This window comes from Podarcis filfolensis (genome assembly GCF_964270895.1).
Source record: "Podarcis filfolensis genome assembly, chromosome: 11".
NCBI lineage: Eukaryota > Metazoa > Chordata > Lepidosauria > Squamata > Lacertidae > Podarcis > Podarcis filfolensis.
The window spans coordinates 36113192-36140640 of record NC_139613.1 but is presented as its reverse complement, the minus strand read 5'-3'; the positions used below and the strand labels follow the sequence as shown (position 1 = coordinate 36140640).

At 39.9% G+C, this 27449-nt stretch overlaps 1 protein-coding gene across 4 annotated transcripts in view; it reads left to right on the top strand.

Annotated features, from left to right (window-relative positions):
* The window catches only part of SKIC3 (SKI3 subunit of superkiller complex), a 42203-nt gene that overhangs the window by 1481 nt on the left and 13273 nt on the right, over positions 1 to 27449 (top strand). For 3 of the 4 annotated variants that reach the window (XR_014539755.1, XM_083576480.1, XM_083576481.1), the window contains exons 2-31: positions 130 to 224; positions 790 to 933; positions 1476 to 1567; positions 2801 to 2876; positions 3816 to 3956; positions 5495 to 5593; positions 5706 to 5814; positions 6755 to 6895; positions 7420 to 7521; positions 8317 to 8456; positions 8824 to 8910; positions 9009 to 9112; positions 9212 to 9338; positions 11097 to 11276; positions 11784 to 11908; positions 12881 to 13134; positions 13864 to 13966; positions 14642 to 14818; positions 15675 to 15819; positions 15990 to 16068; positions 16171 to 16232; positions 16316 to 16372; positions 17601 to 17669; positions 18586 to 18660; positions 18999 to 19140; positions 19799 to 19892; positions 20617 to 20694; positions 22011 to 22135; positions 23502 to 23625; positions 26882 to 27103. Coding sequence is in view for 3 of the 4 variants with exons in the window: in XM_083576480.1 (XP_083432606.1) it covers positions 135 to 224; positions 790 to 933; positions 1476 to 1567; positions 2801 to 2876; positions 3816 to 3956; positions 5495 to 5593; positions 5706 to 5814; positions 6755 to 6895; positions 7420 to 7521; positions 8317 to 8456; positions 8824 to 8910; positions 9009 to 9112; positions 9212 to 9338; positions 11097 to 11276; positions 11784 to 11908; positions 12881 to 13134; positions 13864 to 13966; positions 14642 to 14818; positions 15675 to 15819; positions 15990 to 16068; positions 16171 to 16232; positions 16316 to 16372; positions 17601 to 17669; positions 18586 to 18660; positions 18999 to 19140; positions 19799 to 19892; positions 20617 to 20694; positions 22011 to 22135; positions 23502 to 23625; positions 26882 to 27103 (3563 nt within the window). In the remaining variant the exon portion in view is untranslated. The remainder of the gene's footprint in view (positions 1 to 129; positions 225 to 789; positions 934 to 1475; positions 1568 to 2800; positions 2877 to 3815; positions 3957 to 5494; positions 5594 to 5705; positions 5815 to 6754; positions 6896 to 7419; positions 7522 to 8316; positions 8457 to 8823; positions 8911 to 9008; positions 9113 to 9211; positions 9339 to 11096; positions 11277 to 11783; positions 11909 to 12880; positions 13135 to 13863; positions 13967 to 14641; positions 14819 to 15674; positions 15820 to 15989; positions 16069 to 16170; positions 16233 to 16315; positions 16373 to 17600; positions 17670 to 18585; positions 18661 to 18998; positions 19141 to 19798; positions 19893 to 20616; positions 20695 to 22010; positions 22136 to 23501; positions 23626 to 26881; positions 27104 to 27449) is intronic. The other variant, XM_083576482.1, reaches the window with a different exon arrangement.

Here is a 27449-nt window from a genome sequence, read left to right as displayed (position 1 = left end):
GGCATAAATTATCAGTTATTTTGTCAAGAAGCAAAAATACCATGAAAAAGGGATTAAAATAAGACTATGTTGAAAATTCTCCATATGGCCTGATATAATTGCTGAAATTTTCTTCCGTTACCTTGCCAGCAGTCATGTCCAACAAGGAAGTGAAAGCAGCATTGAAAAGTGCCAGAGATGCTATAAGGAATAAGGAGTACAAAGAAGCACTGAAACACTGCAAGGTAACTAGCACTCAAATGTACAATTAAGCTTTCAGCATGCAAAATTGTATGTTCAATTCATAGTACTCCTCTCTGATATTTTAAAGCATTTCTTCATTGTCTTGGTGTTCCTTGCTGTATTTGTTTATCTGCTGCCAAACTAAAAGCTAAAGTTGGGCTGCACAGCAGTGGTGTCATTTTCTGTTTCTGCCCTGTTGGTGGTGGTTTGGATGTTTTGCCATTCTCATAGATATCATCAGCACAAAGAGTTGCCTTATATTGAACCAGGCCATCAGTTCATTTAGGTCAGTACTGTCTTCTCTTGTTGGCAGAAGCACTCTAGTGTCTTAAACAGGTTTTTTGCTTTAGCTTTGCTGTTGAGATCTTTTGAGCTGGAAATGTTTGGGATTGAGCTTGGGACTTTGTACATGCAAAGCACTTAACCTTGGGCTCCTTCTGCAGCTTTAGAATCTTTTGATGATAACATCTGAGCATGCATCAGTTCTGCTTTCTTCTTCAGCTTCGAAATGATTTATTAATATTGCTTATTGTAAGTGTTTCAGTGTTTTTTCACTTGTTCTTGTAGGCAGTATTGAAACAGGAGAAGAATAACTACAATGCCTGGGTATTCATTGGTTTGGCAGCTGCTGAGCTAGAACAACCCGATCAAGCCCGAGGTGCCTACAGAAAAGCTGCTGAACTTGAACCAGGGCAGTTGCTAGCATGGCAAGTACGTAGAATCATAGAACTGTAGAATTGGAAGGGACCACAAGGGTCATCTAGTCCAGCCCCCTGCAATGCAGGAATCTTTTGCCCAATGTGGGGCTTGAACCCGCAACCCTGAGATTAAAAGCCTCATGCTCTACAGACTGAGCTATCCCAGCTGATGTTGTAATATGACTGGTTCCATTTCCCTATTCCATATATTTATATGAGTAAAATGCAAATATTCTGCAAATAGTATGCAACATTAGATTCAAATTTATGAGACTGTACATTGGACTGTCTTCTAGGCATCTTCCTGACTACATGTAACAAGGCTAGTCTTTCTTGCTTAGAAGTTATAAATGATGTCGAGAATGTAGACAAATTACTCACTGCCTCTGCAGTGTTATCTTCACACAGTCAGTTTGATGAACCTTGAAATGCTATGCTTCAAAAACTATTAAACAGTAACATGGTTATATCTCAGGAATGGATATGAATATGGAGATGATAGTTGTGACCCAACAAGGATTTGCTTCAAAAGTTATATGCTTCACTTTCCCCTAGGGCTTAGCAAATTTATATGAAAAAACAAACCATGCAGATGTCGGAGAAGATTTAGTTAATGTGTATCAGAAACTCCTGGAACTCTATGAAAGGTAGGAAATAAACTATTTTACAGCATTTTTAAAAAATAAGCTAAACATTTACTTGAGGTGAATATTATGATACTAATTATAGAGGAAATGTTTATCACAACAGTATTCACAGCATTCCCATGTCAAATTTATCTTATGTATTCCAGCAGAATGTAAAATGCTTCCATCGTTCTGAAAATAAATCATTGTTCCCTGATAATTTTTTTTACATTTAATCAACATGATAGAAAAGTTGTCCATGCAAAATGGTAAAATCCATTATAGTGTGAAATTTAGTTCAACTATTTGTTTTATGTTATTACTTTACCCATAAAATGTTTTGAGTGTTAGCATGCACCTATATTTTCTTGGGGAGATCCTTCTCTTTTTGCTAGAAAATGCAATAAGGAAAACAAAAAAGGCTGTCTTAAGTAGATAGGCTTCAGTGCCACGGTGATAGCTTCTGCTAGTAGATCAAGCTTTTGTCTACTCCAAAAACTTAATTAGAAACACATTTCTCAGTGTGTAGGACTGAAGGGAAGGAGCTGGAGAAGGCAGAAGACAAATAGAAGTGGGGTAGCCCTAAAGCAGGAAGCAGGTAGCCCTAAAATGAAGTGGTGGGGAAGCAGGCGCCAAAGGATGGGAGCCTGTGCCAGGACCACCGGGGGTTGGCAGGAAGAACAAAGGGAAAGGTCCCCAGTACCTAAGGGAAAGGGGAAAGGAGACTGCAAGATGGCATAAGAAGAGGGGAGAGAGGACTGCAGGAAGCGAGGTTCACAGGTTGAAGATGGAGTAGATAAAGCCACAATTGAAAAAGAAAGAAGTATGAAAGAGCAGATTGTTAAACAAATATTTTAAATTGAAAAAGTATGTTAACTGAGGATTTCCTTAACAGGCAAAGACATATAAGAAGGATGGGGAGGAAAAATACGTGGCAGTAAGAACTGTCAATTTTGAGCCCTATGCGGTTCACCCCAGCCAGGGTTTAAAGGGGGAAAAGTCTGGAGGGGAAAGTAGTAGGCAGCTCCAGGGCTGGCAGATTCAAACCCCACCCCCACCCAATCCCAACACATTCTTTTCCCCCTCCTATTGCTCTCAGAGGACTGATATAGAACGAGGGACAGCCAGTTCAACAAAGGGTAGATTTCCTGCTCCAGCTGCAGGTCTACAAAATCTTATGTCTCCTGACACCGCCTTTCCAGGTACAATAGGATTGCACCCTTATATTGTAGACATTTTGTCTTTCTCCCCCAGCACTGATAAACAGAAATGGTGTGAAGTATGTAGAAAGCTTGTGGAGCTGTATCAGCGAGAGAGAAAATACCTTCAGGTTAGTCACTGTCATGTTCGTTGTAACTTATTGTTATTAGTGTTAGTAGTCAATGTTTCTTTGTTTTGCCAAAAAAAAACCACACCAAATTTTCCTTTGCAGAAATATTTACTAGCTTCATGACTTCACCAGTCTTGGCTGTGCTTGCACCCTGTTGCTTTCAGATGAAATACCTTGTTTTTGTCCATTACATTGCCTCAGAGTCAACTTCTGTTTCCACAAGCCTGCGGGAGGACTTTAATTACTTTTTTCTTCTCTCCCTCCCATTTTTAAATAATGGAATAGCAATATTTTGCGCTCTCTCTCTCTCTCTCTTTTTAAAAAAGAACAATCATGAGAGGAAGCCAGTGACTAAAGCTTCCCTTTTTGTGAAATCAAACACTTCATTGCCCCAAATCTAAAGTTTGTTTGAGGGGCAGTTAGTAGGCTAATTCATCGCTTTTCCACCACCCACTATAAAATGAAAGCAAGGTGCAGTCAAATAATGCTTATGTCTATGTTTAAATGGGAAAAGGAAGTGAGGAGCCCATAAAAGCCTCAATAGTGCTTTGCTGTTCATACTAGGCAAGGCTGGTGCTGCGATTACATTTTATTACAATCAATCAATCAATCAATCAATAAAGGCACATGATGTGGAAAACATTAGTGTGGAAGCAGCCTGTATCAGGGTATTTGAAATGTCATGAGAGATACTGCCCACACCATACCACTAAAAGAATCTGTATAGCTGTATTACTTGGTAGGCAGCAGTAAGCAAGAAGACTGCAAAATTATCTCATAACACTGACATCTTATTGCTTCTGACACCTCATTTACGTTAAAAGGCATACGCCTTGATCTCTGGAATTGGGAAATGTCTTCCAGTGCTCCAGTAGTCAAAGGCGATAAATGTCTCAGATTTGAGAAGACATTGAAGCTTGACTGGTTTTCTTTTGACAGGTGGCTCGGATGTGGCAGAAGCTAATAAAAATACGACAGGAAGAAGGTGCAGAAAAAGCTGAGCTTCATCAGTTATGGAAGAGGTTGGTCCAGTTACTGGAAGAAGGCACACATCTCCAGGATAATAAGACACAGCAATTGGTAAGGGTTCGTCCCCTGATTCGGCTATATTGTTTTTCAAACAATAAATCTATATAAAATTCAGCATAACAATTGTATCTGAATCTTAGAACAGCTTGGAAGGAATAATTCCGAATTTCCGTCTTACAGATGGGAAGTGATACAGTGATTTTCTGAGGACTGCCTGCTTGAGGCTATGACTAAATGGCATATGCCCAGCTCTTGGTTTATACAAACTGGAGGCTGTAAATCACAAAACCTATTAGGGTAGAAATAATATTTGGCAGTGCGAAAGTATAAGCAGTAGTCCTGCTTATAACACATAACTACATTAGGGCATTGGGGTAATTTTTTTTCAATCCCTGCTTCATGTGCTTTGGCTTACTTGCTCGAGCTGAATTATTTCACTAAATTGGTCCTTCCTGCATCTTCCCCTTAACGTGGTACATTATTTGCTTCTGTTCTGTTCTTGAATCAAACTATCTAGATGAAGCGGTTTGTATAGAGTCATAGCTCTGAAAAAAACCCACCATTCTGTAAATCGGCAGACAGTCTTGCTGTGGATAGTGCCAGTTGACTAATGCTTGTGATGTCATGGAGACTTTCTAGCTTACACCCCAAGAGCAATTTTGCAATTGTTTTTAAAATCTTGAAAATATGTATGAAGCGTAGGATGAACGTAGAGAGAACAAACAGTTTCTATCCCGTTTCTCCCACTAGTCTTGAATGTCACCAGCTCCACCTTGTGGTTGAAGGCAGGAAATGTTTTGGCTACCTTCACCCAAAGTCAAACAGGATCATAGTGAGATCCTTTCTATTTGCCTGTCCGTCTTTTATTCATTCTGGTGATTAAAATGAACTTTACACATGCTCCTGGCACTGGAAATTGTAGTATGGGAAAATAAGCCATGCTGCATGTTGGGCAGACAAAGGCAAAATAGCAATTTTGGTAGCAATACACAGTATTCACAATTTTACCGTATTAGTTTGGTAATCTTAGGACCAAACCATTGCGCCTACTGTATGTAACTGTATGAACTGTGTGACAGTTGTTGATTTTTATTTTTATTTTTTAAAAAAAGGAAAATAAAAGTTGAGGAGATCAGAGCACCAGTGTGAGCAGACTGTCTTGAAGGGAAGAGGGAATGCTCAGCTCTTATGATGCTAGCTATTTATTCACTCACTCTGTGTTCCCATTCATGGACGTGGAGAAAAGATGAAGTCTTATCTATTTCCCCCTCCCACTGTGGGTGGGAAAGCACTTTGTGGAAGGTGTGGATCAATTTTGACAAATGGCTAACAAGTTCCTTCCTCTGACCCCCAATGGATACTCTTCGTTAAAAAAATCACCAGAAAGAACCGCACAATTATGTGTAATGATAGCTTGGCTCTGATTTTGTGTAGAGAAGAAGTATTTGCTGGCACAGTAGTAGAACCAAATCTTTTCAAACTTATAGGTGCATTAATTATCCAGAGATCGCACCATCACTTGTTAAAAGCTTGCTGCATTTTGGGCTTTGTTGTTCCATATTGCAGTGTCTATACTATTTGTTTTTCAGCTCCTCAATGCATTTGAAGAGGCTGTGAATTCCTCAGACCCAATCCCAAGTGAAGAGCATCAAAAGACTTATAGAGAGTTCATTCATTGTTTGTCAAAAGTAAGGATTAATTATTTATTTTGCTGTAAGGTAAAACATCCTGCTTTGAAATTGACCGCTATCTACAGACAACTGCCTACAATGCTAATTGCTTTTCTCCTCCTGAAATAAGTTTCCTCATGAGGATTTCAGACTGAAGAAGGCCTGTGAAGATATGATGATTTTGTATCCTGCTGCGAGTTATCCTCTGGAAGTTCTTTGCTTGCGATTCATTCAATCAGGTAGTTTTTGGTTTATTTATTTTCTTTTTTTTCTTTACTACAATACTTTCTTTTATTTGACCACTGTATCTGCTGCCTTTCTGTACTTTTTTCATACATCTGAGTTGCTCTGAGATTATCTGGGAGATTTGAGTTTGTCACAGAAGAGGTTCTAAAAGGGAGGGGGAGCTAAAATAAAAAACTAAAATTTGTTGGTGGAATTCAGCAACTCATTAAGACAAATGTTGCTTCTGCCCCTCCCAGTCTCTTGCACGCTGTTCACCTGCTTTTTGTATGCTGTTCCAAGAGCTTTAGCTGAAGAACAGCTAATAAGTATTTTAAATAAATGAAAACAATTCTGGTGGGCATAGAAATAAAGCTGCCTTAGTGGTCTTGAAATAATCTCCTTTTCCTGTATTGCTCTGATTACCATTAATGGCAGCATTCTTGACCTCAAAAGCTTTCAAATCCTTTGGCCTTTATGTGTGTGCCATATATGCTATTGCTTCCTTTCTTTTCCATTATGTACCATCACGTGTCCCAAGACTGATTGAAAGTGCCGTACTGAAAGCAGCTGGTCTTTATTTATATCCAGATTTACATTCTGCCCCATTCTTAAAGCTCTGGGCAAGTAACAAATTAACAAGCAATGTAGTAAACATAGAACAAAAGGCTTGCCTAAACCTTATTAAAACAGTAAGAACTGATAATGTAAGCATTTTTAACTTAAAGCAGCTTGCTTTTACTATCAGTGGCCACTAGCCATGATGGCTACACTCAGCCATTGCAGTTGGAGGCTGCAATGCTTCTGAATGCCACAAAGCATTCAGTATTTGCTTTGGACAACTCAGAAAATCGTATGCGACGCCAGAAAAATAATATATAAATTATGTAGAGAGATTTTCGTATTCTTCTCACCTTCTAAACTGTGGCCAAATGGAAATTCCTCTATGTATTCTAGGCAGTTTCACTGATGAGGCCCTGAACTGTTGTCTGAAGCTGTTGGATATTGACTCAAGAAGTGGCCCAGCCCTTATTGGATTAGGGATTCAATCTCTCCAAGAAAAAAAATATGATGAAGGTGAAAAAAAGCTAACAGAAGGTGAGCGATATGGGTAGAGAACAATGGGTGTGTACATAATGTATATTATAGGAATAATATGATTGAATTGGAGTGAAATGCTATCCTTGTTTTTTAGGGAGGCATTATTGAGTCTGGCCAAACTATCTTTTTTCTCCCAGTTTGGGCTCTGATATATTTTTGCAATCAGTTTTCAGAGTTTATGCTGTCTTTCGGACTACACTAGACTGTCAATTATCATTAGACACTTTTTGAGGGAAGGAGTTCAAAGTTAGTTCTGAGTGACAATTTATGTCCAATCTATATGAAATCTAATTTGTATATTGTTGTAGGTTTGAGGTTGTTCATGTATATCAGATACTAAGATCGAATATACATAAGGCAAAACATAATAGTTGAACAGGTTACTTCTGGGATGGGGCTATGGTTATTGTCTGGTATTCATGAATTGAAAAGTTAAATAGCATTAAAATTCGAGTAATTGCAAGTGCCATCTGAACTCATGTGTTTAAATCATGTTACACATGCAAAATCTTTCCTGCCAGGTTTGCAGCAGACCAGCCAGTGTCCGGAAGCATGGTGTTACTTAGGAAAGGCACAAGTGAAAATGCATAAATACAAAGAAGCTGTTCTTTCTTGCAATCAAGGTAACTGCAGAGCTAATATACAACTTCTTTAGAAAAAAGGTAGTTCAACTTTTGATAAAATATCCCAAAGGCAGGCAACAACAATATAATAATAAAAAGTGAATAAAGCAATCAAATAACTATAGAGGCAGTAGAACAGCAATTTCAAGCAGTAGTAGTAAGCTGGAATTGCAGCACTCCACTAACATGCTCAGCAGTCAAAGGCTAATCTAATAAAGGTTTTCAAGGTCTGTTTAAAAAGAATGGGCTCTTGCATCTGGTGGATTTCTTGTGGAAGATTGGTTCCACAATCTTGATACTAATAACAGGAAAAAAGCCTTCTCTGCCACTGTAATTTTATAGTAGCAGGCACATGCAATAAATTGGTACTACACCTCAGTGTTTAGTATATTTAATATTTTTTCATCAACGTTATTTCAGATTTCTATGATCCCAGATATAGTAACACACTAACTGGGCATGCTGTATTGCTGGTTTTGTATTGTAACTCACCCTGGGATATTTTCAGTGAAAGGTGGGCTTATAAATTGAGGGGGGTGGAATACATGTTTTATATAGTACTAATAAAATATAGGTTACAATCTAGTAGATCTTAATAGCCTTTGCTTGAAATTACTTCATAGGATACAGATAATATGTTGGGATGTCAACCACTTCTCAAGCTAGTGGTTTATTTTACAATCCGTAATTGATGGGTGGTGTATCGAAAGAGCAACGTTAAACTGTACGGGCAAATACAATGTCTTTTAAACCAAGTTTAAGTCAAACATAGAATTAGAATTCTTTCTTTGGCAGCTTTAAAGATATTGGGACAACTTAATGAATCCAGTTCCAGTCAGCAGCAGAAAAACCTTGCCCATCGCTTCAAAGCCATGGCCTTGATTAAAATCCCAGGTGTCGACTCTGCAAAAGAAGCTATAAGTTCCCTTGAACAGGTATGTGAATAGCTTCTCCCTCCCCTCTTTAAACAACTGTGGTAAATGAAATCTGCCTTAGGCTTTCCAGTTTAAGATGCTGAGGGGTCCTTTGTGCCTTTATAATTGTAAGGAGGGAGAATTTCATTGAGTCTAGGTTTCCCCTTCATAGTGTTGCGGTGATTGGGGAAAGCTGGTTTCTTTACTGAATACTCTGAAACTATTGTCTGTTTCTGGGCGGACAGACCGATAAATCATTGTGTTCACAGAGTGGTAATATTATTTTACTATTTAGACTTCAATAAAGTTTGGTTTAATAAGTATTTCTCTCACAAGGTAGCTTCAGTTTTCTGAAGATTGACATTTCAAACATGCGTTTGGTTCCTAGGTTTTGGATAGAAACAATGATCCCAAGCTTATAGCTCTTAAAGGAGAGGCCTGCCTCAATAAAGGGCTTGTTGATGAAGCTTTGAAGGTTAGTATGTGTCACCCCCCCCCATAATACAACCTGTTGTTAAAAATATGACATTGCTCCATATGAAACTGTAGAATTTAACACTTTTTATACTATAGATTGCACAGGAGCTTAAACAGACCCACCCAGACTTAGCAGAAGCTGACTACCTTGAAGGTTTGATTCATTATCAGCAAAAGAACTATCATCAGGCAGAAGCAAGGTAAACCATGCTCATTTGGGGGAGAATATTTGAAATAAACAAATATATATATATATATATATATATATATATATATATATATATATATTCTTTTTTTAGTTTCCAGAGAGCTATTGAAAAAGAAGCTGAAATAGCCGACTTCCATTTCTGCCTGGGCCTCACTTACTGGTTTATGAGTGAAGAGACAAGAAAAAATAAATCCAAAGCTCTTACTCAGTTTCTGAAGGTAAACCTTGAGGACGGAAATGGGTTACAGCTGAACATATTTCATAATGATTTTCCCTCTTCCAAACAGTGGTCAGCAACTTGATTACTAGCCTATGGGAAAATCAAGGGCAGAGTGAAGGAACCAAGGAGCCAAATCTTTCTCCTTACGTGTTCCTCCCACTTCTGGAATGTTCCAGATGAACACAGTGGTTATCATGAGAAGGGAAGGGAATTGTGAGAGATGCAACCCATGTGTTTCAGGTTGTTCCTGCCACACCCATTAGAAGCTAGTGGTGTGGAAGTTAGCTGCTTCCAAAAGGTTCCTGTAAGCCCCCTTGAGGTGATAAATGAGGGGAACAAATACGAATCTCCATGCTGCTTTTTAAGCCTCAGAAAAATTTGTTGACATTGTGCCAGTGGTATGCTCACCGCTTTATAAAACAACATCAAAAAGAGGCCTCTGCCCCAAGGAGCTTACCATATACCGTATTGGCCTGAATATAAGCCTCACGTTTTCCCCAAATTCCAACCGTGAAAAGTAAAAGTGCATATTATATTTGCGACCTTACGGTATGCAGCCAGGAGTGTGGGGCAAACGGAGTCAGGAGTGTGGTGAAGCGGCGCCCGCCCTGTGTGTAGTCCCCCATCCTTTCCCCCAAGGCCGGGAAGGGAGAAAGAGCGAGGAAGGGGAAAGGCCGCTAGCAACGCAGCGCGGCTCCCCCACCCCCCAGTATGCAGCCAGGAGCAGCAAGGAAGGGAGTGGCTTATTTTCTGGTATTTTTTTTTTTTCTTTTCCCTTCTCCAATTTTAAAGGTATATTCAAGTGTGGCTTATGTTTGGGCCCAGTGCTTTTTTTCTGGGGGTACGTGGGGGTACGCATCCCCCTAAACATTTTGTGAATCTAAGTTTGGCCTCATTGAGGGGCAGTATTTCCATATGAATAGGAAAAGGAGAGTACCAAAGGAGAGTACCCCTAAACATTTTTTTAGAAAAAAATGCACTGTTCGGGCCAATACGGTAAATATTGTGATGCGGACAAGAGAACCAAAAGTAACCAAAGAGGAGTGGGGGGGGGGGGAGGAATAGAGAGAGAGAGAGAGAGAGAGAGAGAGAGAGAGAGTGTTATACTATATTATAAAATGTAGTTTATGTTTTGGATTAATAATGAGGACAGAGTGTTGAGTTAATGGCTCCACAGAAAACACGAATTCTTAGTGATTTTAAGAGAGAGATTGAAATTTCATTATTTCCTTGCTTTCCTTCCTTCCCTTCATTAATGTATTTTATTTAAAAGATTACGAGCTTGCCACTCCAAGGGAGCCTCCAACTTTAGAAACATTAACAACAATAATAATACATAGCAGTTAAACAGTGGTGTACAAAGCTAGTAGGTTAGTAAAAAAAACCACCAACCCATTAAATCACAGCAGCATAATAAAACCTAGATGCTCAACCACATTTTAAAAAGGCCTGGTAAATAATAAAAAAAAAAACTTCATCTGCAGCTGAAGGTTTCTAGAAGGGAGGAGGACAATGCAGGTCTGGAATCCACAACGGAGATAGCCCTTTTCCCATTCACCACCCATCTCGCTCTTGATAGTGGGGGCACCCAGAGAAAGGTGCCAAATATTATTTTAAAGTGTGGACAGGATATTATGAGAGAAGGTGCTCTTTTGGTGTACTTTTTGTAATTTTTTGTTTCCTCAACTGAAAAGCCATGTGCCTGCATATGAAAACGATGGATTGAAATGTACTGTGTTGTTATTTTTCTTCACAGGCAGCAAAACTGGACAATTACCTGGGAAGTGCTTTCCACTACTTAGGTCAATACTACAGGGATATAGCTGGAGATAAAAACAGAGCACTTGGCTGCTATAAAAAGGCTTTTGAAAAAGATAAAACGGATGGAGAAGCTGGAGCAGCGGTAGTGGACTTAAGCACTGAGCTTGGAGACTTGGTACTGTATTAAGTTGGAGCATTTTAATGTACTGCACTGAGCAGAATAGCTGTAAAATGGAAACATTTCATAAACATTTTCTCTTCCTGAATGTTTTATCACCTATCACTGGTGTTGCAGAGGGTCGCTTTACCTTATTTTGCATACATTCTCGCTCTAATTAATTGTCACTGTTTGATTGTCTTCCATTTCCTTCTGACCTCACTGCTTACAGCTCCTACATGTGAATAAATACCTACAGCTGAGAATTACACTTTATGCAGCTGAAGCTTATCTTTAAGATGCCCCAACTCAACACCATAGCAAAAAGAACAAACACTGCTACCCCTCTGGATATAGTTCAGAAAAACTTTTGTGTTTGCTTGTTTCTGTTACAGTAGTAGGAATGCTGAGAAACTGCTTCAGAGACTCATACTTAAGCTGAAATGTGCTTACACTTTTGTCTGTTCTTTGTAATTACATATGCACACATAATAAACTATTCATAACCTTATATTTGTACATTAGCAAACTGCCCTTGCCATCTTGACGGAGGTAACAGAACGAGCAAGTGCTGGGAGAGCAAAATGGGCCTGGCTTCGTCGTGGACTTCACTACTTAAGAGCTGGTCAACATTCACAAGCAGTGGCAGAGTAAGAGAATAATTGCATTTCAATGTCTTCTACAAAAGGCAATATAAACAGATGTTCTGATAATGCACATATATATCTTTTTTTAAAAAAATGGCAAATCCTCTATGAATTTGACTGCTTGCTGCTGATTTTCAGTAACAGTTACAAACAACCTGCCTTTTATTCTGTCTGTGCAAAACATTTGAGGTGCAATACTGCACTTTTTAGTTACAAAAGGCTCACACTGGACTGTATAAACACCCCTAACCTCTCCCTAAGCAGTGCCTCTGTGCATGGGATGCTGCTGCTAATCAAAGTATGTTGCAGCTTGACAGGGTCATTCAGTAGCAGCTTCCTGCATCTTACCAACAGCATCTTATTGCGAGCTCATTGCCAGCCAGCCAGCCACAGCCCCAAGCTGCTTCAGCAGCAGCAGCAGCAGCATGAACTCAGAAACCTTGAGGATGGAAGGATAACATGCAAAAATTAAATTTAAAAAATCCTTTGGTATAACGGAATGGCCTCTGCAAATTGTGACAAGTTTGGAGGCTGAAGATGGGGTAGGGTTGTTATGGAGCTCCTAGGCAGCCTTGCTATACTCTCTGAATGCAGGGTGCAGGATTCTACCTTTGTACAGAAATTGGACATGGCCATCCAAACTTGGTTTTTCAAAAGTGTAAGTTACTTGGAGACTTTTTAGGTAACAAGTGACTATTATATGTAATAATAATGATGAAGAACCTGGCAGCTTCCATAGCATTCTTGCATGAGTCCCAGTGAACTGAATGCACTGCTTTTGTGAAGACTGGTGCTTTCCCCCCAAATTAACCATTGGTACATCTTAAAAACCAAAAACAAAACTAGTGTAAATTCTGTTTCAAATTGGTAGTCCCCAATAGTAGCCTGTTTTGTTTTACTTGGGGCTGTGATGGAGGACTGAACAAAAGCAGCCCAAACACTTCTGAATATAAACTACTATTCCAATGTGCCCAGTTTGCAGGCAGCTCTGCGAGCAGATCCAAAGGATCCCCACTGCTGGGAATCTCTAGGAGAGGCCTATCTGAGCAGAGGCGGCTACACAACTGCATTGAAGTCTTTCAGGAAGGCCAGAGAACTGAACCCCAAGTCTATATATAGCATCTATAAGGCAGCAGCAATTGAACAGATTCTAGGAAAATATAAAGATGCTATTGCAGAATATCAGCACATCTTGACAAAATCAAAGGACTATGTCCCTGCGCTGAAAGGTATTCATGTTTTGTTTTTTTGTTGGGTACAAAGATATACACTATATATTCACTACACCTACAGAGTCAGGTTGGTGGAGAACCACTGATCCTCCAGATATTGTTGGACTACAGTTCCCATAATTCCTGACTGTTCCCCATGCTGTCTGGAGCTGAAGTGAACTGTAGTTCAGCAATACCTGGGAGGGTCACAAGTGGCCCAGCACTGGTATAGGTGATTGGAAGTCAGTATAGCTAATTTAGAAGCGAGAGAAAGCGATAGTCTGTTCTTGAGACATGAGGAAAGAGTGTTTTGTAGAAATCTGCCTATTTTGGAGGTATGCATTGTTAACCTCTGACATACCTTAAATATGTGGGAGTTTAACAAATAGCAAGCAGAAGTACTTTATTCTATGTACTCTAACAAAAATCAAGAGAAGAATTCATTCACTTGCTTAATTCTTCCATCATTCTACATCTTAAATGAGGAAGGAGGTAAAGATATCCCTCACACCTTAGTTCCTTGTATTCACTTATTTGGAAATAACTTGCATATATATGTGATACTAATATCCTTATTATCCTTAGCTTATTGTTGTATTTCTGGTAATGTGCATTTTAAAATTATGCTAAATATGCATAGGGTCCATCAAATGGTTTTCCAGCATCGGCCATTGTATGAGACTTAGGAGCTTAGTTCATCCTTCTTGCAGTTTTACCACACATTGACAGGCTATTAGTTCTATTCAGGTCTGGGAGAGTGTTATCTCATGATGGCGAAGACTGCCCTTGCTGATTACCTGGATGGGAAAGCCCTGGACTACATAGAACAATCTCTTGGCTTTTTAGCAAGGTTAGTGTTCGTATATTAATCTCCATTAGCAGTTAAAGGGTTGCCTTATTTCAACAAACAACATCAATTTTAAACGGTAAAGTAGTAGCAAACACACAAACGAGAGCTGAATCTCATAAATGATAAAGGTCAGTATATCCCGGCATGGCCAAACTTGGCCCTCCAGCTGTTTCGGGACTACAATTCCCATCATCCCTGACCACTGGTCCTGTTAGCTAGGGATGATGGGAGTTGTAGTCCCAAAACAGCTGGAGGGCCAAGTTTGGCCATACAAACCATTTCCTATTTGTTTCAGCACTGGAGGTAAAATGCATCCTCATGCGTGTTTTGAAAGAAGTTCCCAGCATTGATGGGGAATGACAAAGCCCATGTGCTCATTGGAACTCCCATAGATTTTGGGATCAGAAAGATGGGCAGAAATCCAGAAAGAGTTGAATGCACCTAAGTCTCTAGCTCTGTAACTGGATGTTAAGAATTAACTGTAGAGTGTGTTGAGGCATATAGAAGAAAACCAGCACCATTGGTTTTTTTTCACAAGTTGGTACTTGGGGTGTTTTTAGGCGTGTAAGGAGAATGCTTTTTTGTCAGCTGAGAAGATTTTAGCTTTATCTTTTGTAAAAGGTAGCAGGTAAATTAGATGGACTCCACTTTTCTGATTTTTCTTCCCCCTTTCAGAGCAGCAAAGCATCGTCCTGAAGTATCCTGCCTTTGGAAACTGCTTGGAGATGCCTGCAGCAGTGTTTCTGTCATTTCGCCATCCAAAGTGAATGTGAAAGTTTTAGGATTCCTTATTGGTCAGAACACAGACAAATGTGTGCTAAAGAAAAGTGACATGCTGAGTCTGGGAGGAAGGTAATTATAGTGTGTGTTATAAAATATTCTACGGCCTATAAGTCTGGATGCCTTCACCTGAACTGCTTTGCTAGCACAGACCAGAGAACTATAATGTCAGAACTGAGGAGGAGAAATTAATAGACTGCTGTTTTGAAACTAACCTCCCCCACCTCCTTCTCCTGGAAGTGCTTAATATTGCTTTCCTGTGCTTTGAGGAAATTTCAGTGACTTTGGGTAGCAGACATTGCTCTGATCCCCACCATACTTCAGACATATTTTCACATCTAGCAGTCAGTATACCTTACATCAAAAAAGGGGCAAAGACCTCCATGTTTAACAGGTATGGGAGCAAAGGGTAAAAAGACTGAATGTGGGCATACAGATGTGAGTCAGCAGCCTACATAGCTACTGTGTGGAACCCCCAATTCATGCCTTGGGTAAGCAGGGAGAGGAGCAGGTCCCAAGAGATGAAGAGAGGGAAATAACTTAGGCCTTGGTTCTGGCACTCCACCTGCTCAGCTGCAGGCCAGGCAACATATTTTGGCTCTTTTAATGCTTGTCTTTAGAATGTGTGGATTTACAATTCTTCAGTACCAAATTTGCCCCCAAATTGATGCCATGTGGGCCAAGGTATATTCAGATTTCTCACTGTCTAACCATCACTACATTGGACAGCATTGCTCTCAAGTGTGAAGTTTGTGCAATGTTCCTTTCTCTCTTTCCTTAAAGCTGCTTGTTTTCAGGAAGACAGGATAGAAACACAACAACCTTTGATAGCGTCGCTGAATTAATTTTTTTTGGTTTTTTAACTTTCTTTCCCATTTGTTTTGCTGATATAATCACTCTCTTAATTTTGTGATTTATTTTTCTGTAGGTGTTATGGTAGAGGATTAAAACTGATGTCTTCCCCAAATACGTGGTGTGATCTTGGGATAAACTGCTATCATCAAGCACAGCATCTTACGGAAATGGGCAGTAACAAGAATGAGATTAGTGAGCTGCTAGAGAAATCTGTACAGGTAATTTTAAAAAACCTTCTTGTGTTCTTTAATACAGTTTACACTAATGGACCTATCACTGTGAGGAGTATTTCTAAGCTATGGCTGTTAAAAAACAAAAACCCTGTTGGGATAACACACAAAACATTTAACATATTGAATTACAGCACTGCACTCTCAATCTCTTCCAGTGTCTTAAAAAATCTGTGAGGCTAGACAGTAACAACCATCTATACTGGAATGCTCTGGGCGTGGTGGCCTGTTGCAAAGGTACATTTCAAAGTAAAACTTCTAAAATAATAGTCCTTCTCTTAATTGCTCAGAGTTCTGTTGAATATAGCAGAGGATGTTATAATTTGATCTGTCTTTCAGGTGTTGGAAACTATGCCCTTGCACAACATGCATTCATCAAATCTATTCAAGCTGAACAAATTGTAAGTGTTCTACACAAGTGTATCTGTTCCAAAGGCGATTCAGTGATGTTAAATTTAATTTTTGTAACCTTTGTTTTGTCTAGAATGTCGTTGCCTGGACCAATTTGGGAGTCTTGTACTTAACAACTGGAAACATAGAGGTAAATAAGTATGAGTGCACATGCTACCTGCTCCAAAGACAGAGTCATAAATGGAAGGACTTAAGTGATGTGCCAATCGTAAAAAAATAGTTTCTATCTTCCTGTTTTAGTGTGCTTATCAGACCATTTAAACACCAAAATGTCATTGTCAGTGTCAACCAAGGTATATTTATTGGGATGAAGAACATGGCCATTGACTTGCCAGCATTATCGATAGCTTGTCTGTCTCTCAAAGATGTCACAAAAGCCTTTCAGAGACTGTGGCAACAAAAAACTTTAACACTTTTAAAAATTGTATTTATTTTATTTTTTGAATTTGTTAGTTGCTTTATCTTGCCCAGGGCAATCCAAACCAACCTACAAACAAACAAACAAAACCACACATAAATACATTAAAACCAAAAGAAAAAAGAGAAGCATGAAAAAAAATCCCACTGATAGGTAATGAAGGTGCCAGTCAAGCCTCCCTGGGGAGAGCGTTCCATGAACAGGGAGCCACCACAGAAAAGGCCTGTTCTCGTGTTGCCACCCACTAGACCTCTTGTAGAGGGAAAAGTGCAGGGAGTTGAAGGATGCATTATATTGAAAGATGAACCAAAATAGGAAGAGGAGTAAATTGTGGTATCAAAAAGGGTGGTTCTGTGAAGGGAGGAGAAGAGCTAACAGACCAGGACTACACTTGATAAGAAACAGAGAAATAAACTGTGAAGGTAAAAAGTCAGGCCTTGCTTGCCTTTAGTTCCTAAGATAGGAAATTGAGAGGGAAGCATGAACTAAGTTTTCAGAGTTATAAATTAGGCAAGCTAACTTTTGTTAATTGCTGCTGTTTTGCACAGAAAACTAGAATCTCTTCTTGGGAGAACTGATGCTAGTTTCTGGCCTCCATTTGAGACCTCTGTGTAATATTTCCCCGGGGGGGGGGATATTGTCTTATTTGAGGGCCAATTTCCTGCTTACTAGAGATACTGGCATAGCTCACTGTATCTAGGCTCCTATGCAAGCTTTTTTATTAGTTCATGGGGGGGGGGATAGAAAATGACAGTGATATTTTTAAAATATTTACAATATTCAGCTTGCCATAGATTATAGCATTACCTTACATCATTTGTAAGTCAAACATGAGAGGAAGGGATAATTTCACTTGTATTTTGTAACAATACTTAGTGACATTCTTAGCCACTGTCAGGCTAATTTAACACTTCTCTATCAATTTTATATATTCTTCCAGCAAGCACATGAAGCCTTCAAAGTAGCTCAGTCCTTAGAACCCTCCTATCTAACATGTTGGATTGGGCAGGTAAGATGCTAAGCAACTTCTTTCAGCCTTGCATATATATATATATATATATATATATATATATATATATATATGCCATCTGTGTTCTGATTGGCATTATGATTATATTGAAACTGAATCTGATCGATCTCCCGCAAGTTTAGTTACTGCATATGAGGGCTGGCTTACCATAAAACCTGGCTTTCTAAAAAGACTTCCTCACTATTTCCTTTCTTTTTCATTCAAATTCTAGTTTGTTGTATTCCCTTACTTTTCTTGGTGTCACCTATTCTTTTATAGTGAAACTGGCAAAAATGGATTTTTGGCATTTCCACACTGTGCCAAGATATTGCTGTGCCTCTGGTGGTTGTTCAGAGACTGTAGCAGCACTGTTGAGAACACAGTTGAGCTTGAAGTACGGACCCTGAAATACAGGCTCCAGCACCATCAGTTTGCATTAGCTTGATGGTTTAAAGATGGGTGTGCACCACTGCAGCTAAAATGGCCTCCTGTACCCAGGCAACCAGGGCAGAGGACATTTCCTCTGTGCAAGGAATCTAATCACCCATGCATCGAAATCCTAGGTCAGGCATCCCCAAATGTTTTGGGACTACAGTTCCCATCATCCCTGACCACTGGTCCTGTTAGCTAGGGATGATGGGAGTTGTAGTCCCAAAATATCTGGAGGGCCAAGTTTGAGGATGCCTGTCCTAGGTGCTCAGAGTACTAGCCTACAGGATTGGGAGTGTTACTCCGGAGGACCTAACTAGAACTGGCTGCACTGAATTTTAGTTCTATCATAGATGAATTTAGCAACTGATGGTGACAACCTGTAGTGAGGAAAAAGATAGGAATAAGCTATTTATAAAGAGGGACAAAGCTGGTGCATGTTATGTCAAATCAATGAGCTATTTTCCCTCTTTCCTTTCCCCCTCAGGCGCTCATTGCAGAAACTGTAGGCAGCTATGAAACGATGGACCTCTTCAGGCATACCACTGAACTCCGCATGCATGTAAGCACTTGACCCTGTTTCAGGTTGCGGACCATTAAACAGGAAGCTGAGGGACTGTCCCAAGGCTGCCACTAGAATTTCCCATGTTCCTGGTGCACTTTGTTCAGGTGTATTATACAGATCTTCTGGAACATGGTGGCTGAGTTGTTTCAGAGTGCATGGAATACGTTTGGGGCTTTAGCCAAATGAACAAAACGACTGGCATTTGGCTCGAACAGTATTGATCCAGGTGCTTTGTATACATTTCAGAGGAGTATAAGCTTAAAACCAGGAGTAAAAGATTTAAGGCTTCCTAGTTGTGCAGTTATTAACTCCACTTGTGTTTTCTGTTCAATCAGACTGAAGGCGCAAAAGGTTATGCCCACTGGGTGTGCTCAACCCTGCAAGATAAAACCAACCGAAACACTGAATTGTATAAGTACAATATTCTTCAAATGAATGCTATTCCAACAGCACAGATTGCTCTGACTAAATACACAGGTAAATTTCTCGTATGTTTCAAGCAGCTGCCTAGTTTCTCTTTCCTTGTAATCAGGGATGTCACTTATTTAAACCTCAGTCAAGTCAGAATGGAACCCTGTGGTTTATTAAGTTATGCATTATTTAGCTTTCTCAGTGGCTGCTCCCAGACTTTGGAAAACCTTCCCTAGAGAAGCAAGACTGGCTCCCTCCTAGTTGTCCTTTGCGGCAGGTGTAGACTTTCTTGTTCCAACTGGCTTTTAATGAAAGGGCTGGTGCCGTGTTGTTTTTATTGTAATTATTGGTGTCGTTTAAACAGATTTTATATATGTATATACTTTTAATTCTGTCAATATTTAATAGTTTTCAATTATTGTTTTTATTTTTATCTGTAAGCTGCCTTGAGTTCCACTGGGGGGGGGGGGAAGGCGGGGTATAAATAAATATGTAATAGATAATAATAAAAACTGTGAAAGTGTGGGGGAGAGGACTGCTATTATGATGACTATTTTATTATTAGGCTGTGTGTCAGTATGCATTTTATTATTTTTTATTGTTGATGTTCTGTAATGTGTTTTTAATGTCATACACATTAAAGAGTGGTATATAGATTGTAATAATAATAATAATGGTTTTTTTCTTTTCATTTTGTTTGTGTGTATATCATTTGTTATTGCAGAAAGAATCCAAAATGATGCATGTGCCTTCATAATGCTTGGTTATTTGAATGAATATCTCCAGCTGAAAAAGCAGGCCGTAGATGCCTACCAAAGGTAAACTGCTGAACAACAAGAGATGCTCTCTGGCAGATCATAACAAAAGGGCAGATCTATACAGGAGAAGGCATTATTTCAGGTATTCCAGGTATAGATAGGGCTTTGTAAGTCAGTGAAAGTACATTGAAGAGGAGTGGACTCAGTAGCATGCAAGCAGCTGGTGCAGTTCTTTCAGAACTGGTGTTGCATGTTCCCGGCTCACCCAAGATATAGGAATTAGATATGCTGAAAATGATCAAAATCTAGACAAAATCAACACTTAAAAAAAACAATTAGACGTCATAAAGTTACATGTTTGGATAGGCTTGCCTAAACAGATAAGTTTTAGCATTGAAAACAATACAATGAATGTGCCTAATATTAATCTGCCTAATATTAATCAGCAGGGAGTTTCAGAGAATAGCTGCTGTCACACTAGAAGATTGATTATTTGCAAGTGTGAAACGAACATTATTTAAATATAATCTTCCTTGAGCACTGAAGATGAAACAGGATATATAAGATAATTGGAAAGATACACCTCTGAAATAAAGGTTTTGTCAAAAAATGCAATAAAATGGTATTCCCCCCGCCCTCTTTCTACATGGGGCTTGCATACCCGAGAGTTTTTAAAAAAATAATTACTAGAATCAAGCTCTAGTTCTTAAAATTTGGATAAAGTGATCTTACTGAAATAAGAATGTAGAATTTTGAACCTCTTTTTTTTACATTCACTTTACAGGGCAGTTCTGCTGTTGAAAAATTCTGAAGATAAAGAGAAATACTGCATAGCAATGAGAAATTATGGCAGAGCACTGTGGTAAGTCTGCATATTTTTGGACAAATTGTTCTTTTAATCTTCACCTAAAATTAAGAACTCTTATTGGCAAAAACCTTTTAATAATGAATATGACTCTTACTGCAGTCACACATTGTGCTTCTACTAGGATATGGTATTCCTGTGTAACTTGATATAATACGTTTTCATAGTAACAATCCATTAAGACATAATTTAGCATATATCAAACCTGAGATCTCCAGTGAGGTAAGAAACTCACTAAGTGACCTTGGACCAGTTGTCCTCTCATTCCAACCTACCTTACAGGGTTCTTGTGAGGATAAAACAGAGAACAATGTACTCTGCCTTGAGATTCTTGGAGGAAAGGCAGGGTCTAAGTAGTAAATAATGAGGAATCCACCAGTATTTTAATTACTGAGATTTTCTGCTGTTTTCAAGGGGTGCAATGGACTGTCACATTGTAAATGGTTTGACTTGCATTAGGCAATTGCTCTTATTAGAAGATTGCTTCATCTGCTATATTAATTCCATAATTGATTCCAGACATTAATAGCCAAGATGCAAGCAGAACAAACGGCATTCTCCTTTGGATCCCAGCCTACACATAGAACTTAAATTGCTGAACGTCAGTGTTTGGATATTAGTTTTTGACTAGATGGGTATATATTTTGTATCATGGGTGATTGATTTATACAGTACCACCAGTGTGTATGGGAGGTCCCAGTCCCAGTCCCAGTTTAAAATTTGGCATGGGAAACAACAGAGAACGGGTAGGATAAGGGACGCGGAGAGGTAACATGTGGTTGTTTCAGTTGCATGTGCTTGGGCTTAATTGCAGTCTAGGTTAGAATAGGGTGTGGGAACTAGGCAGTTCTGCCCAAGGCTTCATGGAAAAGGTGGGCTTTGAAGAAGGATTTGAAGGAAATAAGACTAAAGGTGTTGTTGTTTTACCTTGATTCCTTGTATTCTGATTGCATTTTAAATCTCATAAATAATACGTTTTCAAAGTTCATCAGTGGAGAAGCAATTTTTAAGGTAACCAGGATTCAAACACATGGCCTTACAATTTAAGACCAGCACCTTAATTCATACTCCATGCCTCTCTCTTTATAGCAGTATTCCATTTTGAAACAATTCTACATCATTTCTGGAGGTGAATCGACCAATGCACTAAGTGTTGCTCACAAATGAACTACTGCATCATGTCCAGTATAGTGGGTAGTAATTACACCTTATGGTTTTTTATGAAGCTCGATTGCACCAAACCATTTGTTGTGAGCTCATAATTAGGCCTGAAATTGATATGAATGAGTTTTGTTCTTTTTCCTTCTTGAAAGTGCTCTAGGTCGTTATGATGATGCCATCCAGGCTTACTTGTTGACTCGTCTCACAGAATTTGATGATATTTTAGGAATTGCCCAGGCTTACTTCAAGAAAGGACATTTCCAAGAAAGTCAGAAGGGTAAGTGTTGCACATACATAACATCTCTTCAGGGTAATTAGTATGAATTTGCAACGTTAACTGGATTATACTGTGATGTAGAAACATGCATTAAGATCCCAATGTTTTGGGAGCTTTTCTATAAATAATCTTCTCTCAAATACCTTTCTAATGCATACAAATGATACCTTTTCTCTTCATACAAATGAGATGCACTGCAGATTGGTCCATTCAGTTGACCCAAGCTATAGTATGAGGGCCCATAAATTTTGGCCGGTCTTAGCACCCAGCCAGAATTTGTGGTTGCCAGGATCCAAATCTTGACAAGGCAGGGCAGGGCAGGGCAGAGTCTTGACTCCAGCATGACATCAAGCTTTTGCAAACCTCCTAAGCACAATAGTCGTACCTCGGAAGTCGAACAGAATCTGTTCCTGAAGTCCGTTCGACTTCCAAAACATTTGGAAACCAAAGCGTGGCTTCTGATTGGCTGCAGGAAGTTCCTGCAGCCAATGGGAACATGTGGAAGCTGCGTCAGACATCTGGCTTCCGAAAGAATGTTCAGAAACCAGAACACTCGCTTCCGTTTTTTTATCGTTCAGGAGCCGGAACATTCGACTCCCAAAGCGTTTGGGAACCAAGATATGACTGTACATCATAGAATATTCCCAGCTCTCTTCCAGTATTGGAGCTGAAAAGTGGGAGCAGGAAATCATCACCACAGTTGCTCTATGCTTAGGAGACACCTGTAGAGATCAGGGCAGAATAAATAATCCCCAGCTCTCTTCCTGAGCCCTGCCATCGTAAGATTCATGATGGGGGGTCATCCTCACAGGCATGCTTCTGATGAACTCCAAACATCTGCAAAATACAACAGGGCACAAATCTGAGCTAGGGAAAATATGCTGGGTATGTTTGTATCATTAGGCACATTGCATTTCCAAGCTCCTTGGAATGTCTTCAAAGTGCAGCACAACTTCAGGGATAACCATTACCTACCATCCTTTCAAGCTTAGGACAAGGCTAGTGTCATTATTTTGCCAGTGACACTTACCAAGATAAGTATGGCAAATGTATTGGTGGACCCCTGCCACTGAGTTTTGACTAAACAGCTTTTTCAGCTAGGTATTCTGTATTTGTTTGCAGTCAGCTCAGAAAGGGCAAAACTTGCTATTTCCAGTCATGCTCCTTTGGTCAAAAACTCTGTTTTGATGCACTTAGAAATTTCCATTCTAACCAAATGAGTGATATACAAACAGCCCATTACAGAATATGTTTTTTAATGTATTGTGCTGCTTGTCTTTGGGGAAATCAAGGCAATAGTTGTGCATGGTTCCTTTTTTCTGCTATTGTTTTGAATTTTTAAGCTTTGTTCCTATTTTATTACTAGCTTATGAGAGAGCACTCTCTGTTGCCGAATGTGAGCAAGACAAAGCCTATATCCTAACGGCCCTTGCAATAATGGAGTACAAGCAGGATCAAGTGGATGATGCGAAAACCCTCTTATTTAAGTGGTATGTAATAGGTTCTTGCATTTACAGAATTCAATAATTAAAGTGATTTTCTTGTACTGCAAAATATCTTCAGAAACACGCACACACAAAGGAACAACCCCTCCCCCCCGCAAAAAAAACCCAACAACCCACATTCCTGTTAGCACTGTATATGACTTACTAGCTACAAAATGTAAAGTAACAGTTGAGAAAGAAAGAATGCAACTTGAGAGGGAGTAGAATGCCCTACTTGGGTGGAATGGCATGATAGAGCCCTAAAGAGAAGCACTCTTGTTAGGTGGAAAGGGTACATAGCAGCATTTTGTTGTAGACCCTGCAGTAAACTGAGTAGCAAAAATACCTCCTGATTGAAAGCAAGATGGGGATGCCCCAGAACAAGACAGCGGCTCTTCATACTAAGAGGACTTTCTAGGTATGCAGAAACACATAACTTTGTGAATTCGAAGAGAGCCCTGTTTAAAAATATCCCCAAACAGGATAAGAAGGACCCCTTCACTTTCTACTCTTACACACAGGGAAGGAGCTCATAAGGACTCCTGCTGTCAGGCTTCCTACAGGCATCTGGTTGGCCACTGTGAGAACAGGATGCTGGACTTGGTGGGCCATTGGTCTGATCCATTGGTCTGATCCTTTTTATGTTCTTAAGGAGCCAGAACTTGTAAAGATTGATTGATTCAAGCACTGGAGGAGCTGAGAATGGAGAGTTAAGATGTCAATTGAAAAGTTATTTTCTCTCTGTGTGTGTCTCTCTTGCTGCTGCTCCTCTTCCCGTCCCACCTCCTGGGCAGTATTCAGAGGTCTGAACAATACTTGTAATTTTCCTTTTCCAGATTTACTGGAGCCAATATTCTGTTGCCGGTCCCACTTATATTCACCTATTTGGAATGTTTTGCATTAACTTCATTTTGCCCTATTAATTTTTTTTTTTAGTAAAATGTCTTTGAACGGTCTACAGTGGTACCTCTGGTTACGTACTTAATTCATTCCGGAGGTCCGATCTTAACCTGAGACTGTTCTTAACCTGAAGCACTACTTTAGCTAATGGGGCCTCCCACTGCCGCGAGATTTCTGTTCTCATCCTGAAGCAAAGTTCTTAGCCCGAGGTACTATTTCTGGGTTAGCGGAGTCTGTAACCTGAAGCGTATGTAACCTGAAGCGTATGTAACCCGAGGTACCACTGTACTATGAAGCCTTCAGATGGTGGCACTGATAACTGGAAGCAGAAAAGGGGTGCAGAGATTTGGGTTCAGTACCAAAATGCAACATTTGGGGGGGGGCAGACTTTGTTAACATGGATCAGAAATTCTTGCCTGTAGCCATTAGACCTCAGATTTCCTGAAATACCAAAGGATTCTGATCAACTATTCTTAGGCCTGGAACACTTGGTAACCTAATACAAGAAAATGTGAATGCTCACCACTGCAACACCATTCTTGTTTTAGCCATCTGTTGAATCACTAAGAGCATCCTACACAATATTAGTCATTTATCTTAGAGAGTAATGGTAAACATGCATCGTTTTTTCAGGAAGGGCAAAGCAGTGCTGTAAAATGTAGACTTATTGCTCTAGAAGCTAAGTTTTATATTGCTTCAGTAAACCGGCTGTAATAAATGAAAATGAATGTAGTTTCCATCTCCTGTTAAAAAGAAGGAAGGAAGGAACAGCAGTCTTGCCTGGAAACAGGGGAGAACAGCCAACGGTCAAGGTTGTTTTACTGTTTTTCTTCATATCAATTTCAGTCCAGTTTTGATGAGTCATGATTTTTAGGTCGTTTTTCCCCCCAGTTGCCAACAGGAGATGTTGTAAGAAGTATAATAAAGCTGGTCTTTGCATTGATTTTTCATTTGCAAATGAAACATTAGCTACAAAGGATACTGCCTCCAACTATGGAGGCAGAACAATAGTCACCATAGCTGGTAGCATTACACTGCCCCAGATGATCTCAAGAGGGTTGTATGTGAAAAGGTTTTTAGGGGAAAATATAATTCACAACTCAATAGGTTATGAGTTGTAGATTCAGCAGCAGGCCAGGAGAGTAGTGTCATGAAAATTAAACTTGGCAATTCCAGTAATGTGAATCTTTTATATCTGCAAGATTCGGTATGAGTGCACTAAAAAGATGTAGTTAATAATAATAATAATAATAAATTTTATTTATATCCCGCGCTCCCCAGCCGAAGCCGGGTTCAGGGCGGCTAACAACAATAAAACAGTACAAAAGTACAGCACAAACAACACTCTAAAATCATTCATTATAAAATTAATTAATTCAAGCCACTGGCAACCATTGGGCCAGAGCTCCACGAAGATTGCCGAGGGAGGGAGTCAGGCTGTGCCCTGGCCAAAGGCCTGGTGGAACAGCCCTGTCTTGCAGGCCCTGCGGAAAGATGTCAAGTCCCGCAGGGCCCTGGTCTCTTGTGACAGAGTGTTCCACCAGATCGGAGCCACGGCCGAAAAAGCCCTGGCTCTAGTTGAGGCCAGCCTAACTTCTCTGTGGCCTGGGACCTTCAAGATGTTTTTATTTGAAGACCGTAAGTTTCTCTGTGGGCATACCAGGAGAGGCGGTCCCGTAGGTACGAGGGTCCTAGGCCGTATAGGGCTTTAAAGGTTAAAACCAGCACCTTAAACCTGATCCTGTACTCCACCGGGAGCCAGTCTACTTGTTAGTAGTAGAAATTCAGCTATCTTGATCTGAGGATGGACATATCAGGCTGACTTAAACAAAGTCAGACCATTGATTCATCTATCCCAGAACTATGTATTTCGGTAGAGGCCTGCATTCTCGACTTATCCAGTTAAAAGAAGCAATTGGTGATGGTAGGATCTAAACCTGGGGATCGTCTACGTACGAAACACATGCTCTGCCAGTTTGCTGTGGCTCCTTCCCATTCTGGACTAGAGCATTTTGTAAAGCTTCAGAAGCACAATAAACTTTACAGATCATGTTGGATATTAGGCGAATCCCACCTTTGGCATCTAATGAGCCCCATCAGCAGAAGTCCTGCGGAAGGGCTTCCACTTGTACAACATGCCTTCCCTGCCCCCTACACTCCACCAAGATAGGTTCAGGGGAATTGGGAGAACCCCCAAAATAGCAGGGGAACCCGATATGCTTGCGCAGGTGGAATGTTCACCGCAGCACAACATTGCATTCTACTCCAAGTGAACTCTAGCCAATGTGAACAACAGATCCTTCATGTTTTACTTTATGGTAATAGTGCAGTGAGTAACCATTTATCTGTGTTGTACTTACAGCTCTATATTACAGGAACCTAATATAGCAAGTCTGCAAGCTCTGTGCGCTTTAGGGCTGATAAGGCAGGATGCTACACTTGCAACGGCAGCTCTGAAAGAATTATTAAAGCTAGCAGAAAGAAAGGATGATGTTTATGAGAGGTGCCTTCTTACATCAGCTGTCTATGCATTACAAGGCAGAAATCTGGCCGTTCAGAGACAAGTTTCAAAAGCTGTTCACAGGTATGTAACCCGTACTTTCCAAAATGAATTGTGTTGCATTTGTATCCCTCTGTTCCTCCAAGGAGTGCTCTTTTGACATAAAACCACCCTGCAAGGCAGGCTAGGCTGGAAAGAAGCTTGCCAAGTCTGCCCTATGAGTTGCATATTTGAGTTGAGTTGAGCTGAGTAGAGATTTGAACTTTTACACTGGGGTATGTTCATTTTTTATTCAAAGTCAAACTTTTTCTTCTGGGTGTGTTTGTTCTCTATTTCATTTCATGGTGGTGCAGAGAGTTCTTATCAAGCCATTAAGTAGCCAAATTCTGTGAAGTGAAATTTCCCAACTTAATGTGGATAACTGATTAAA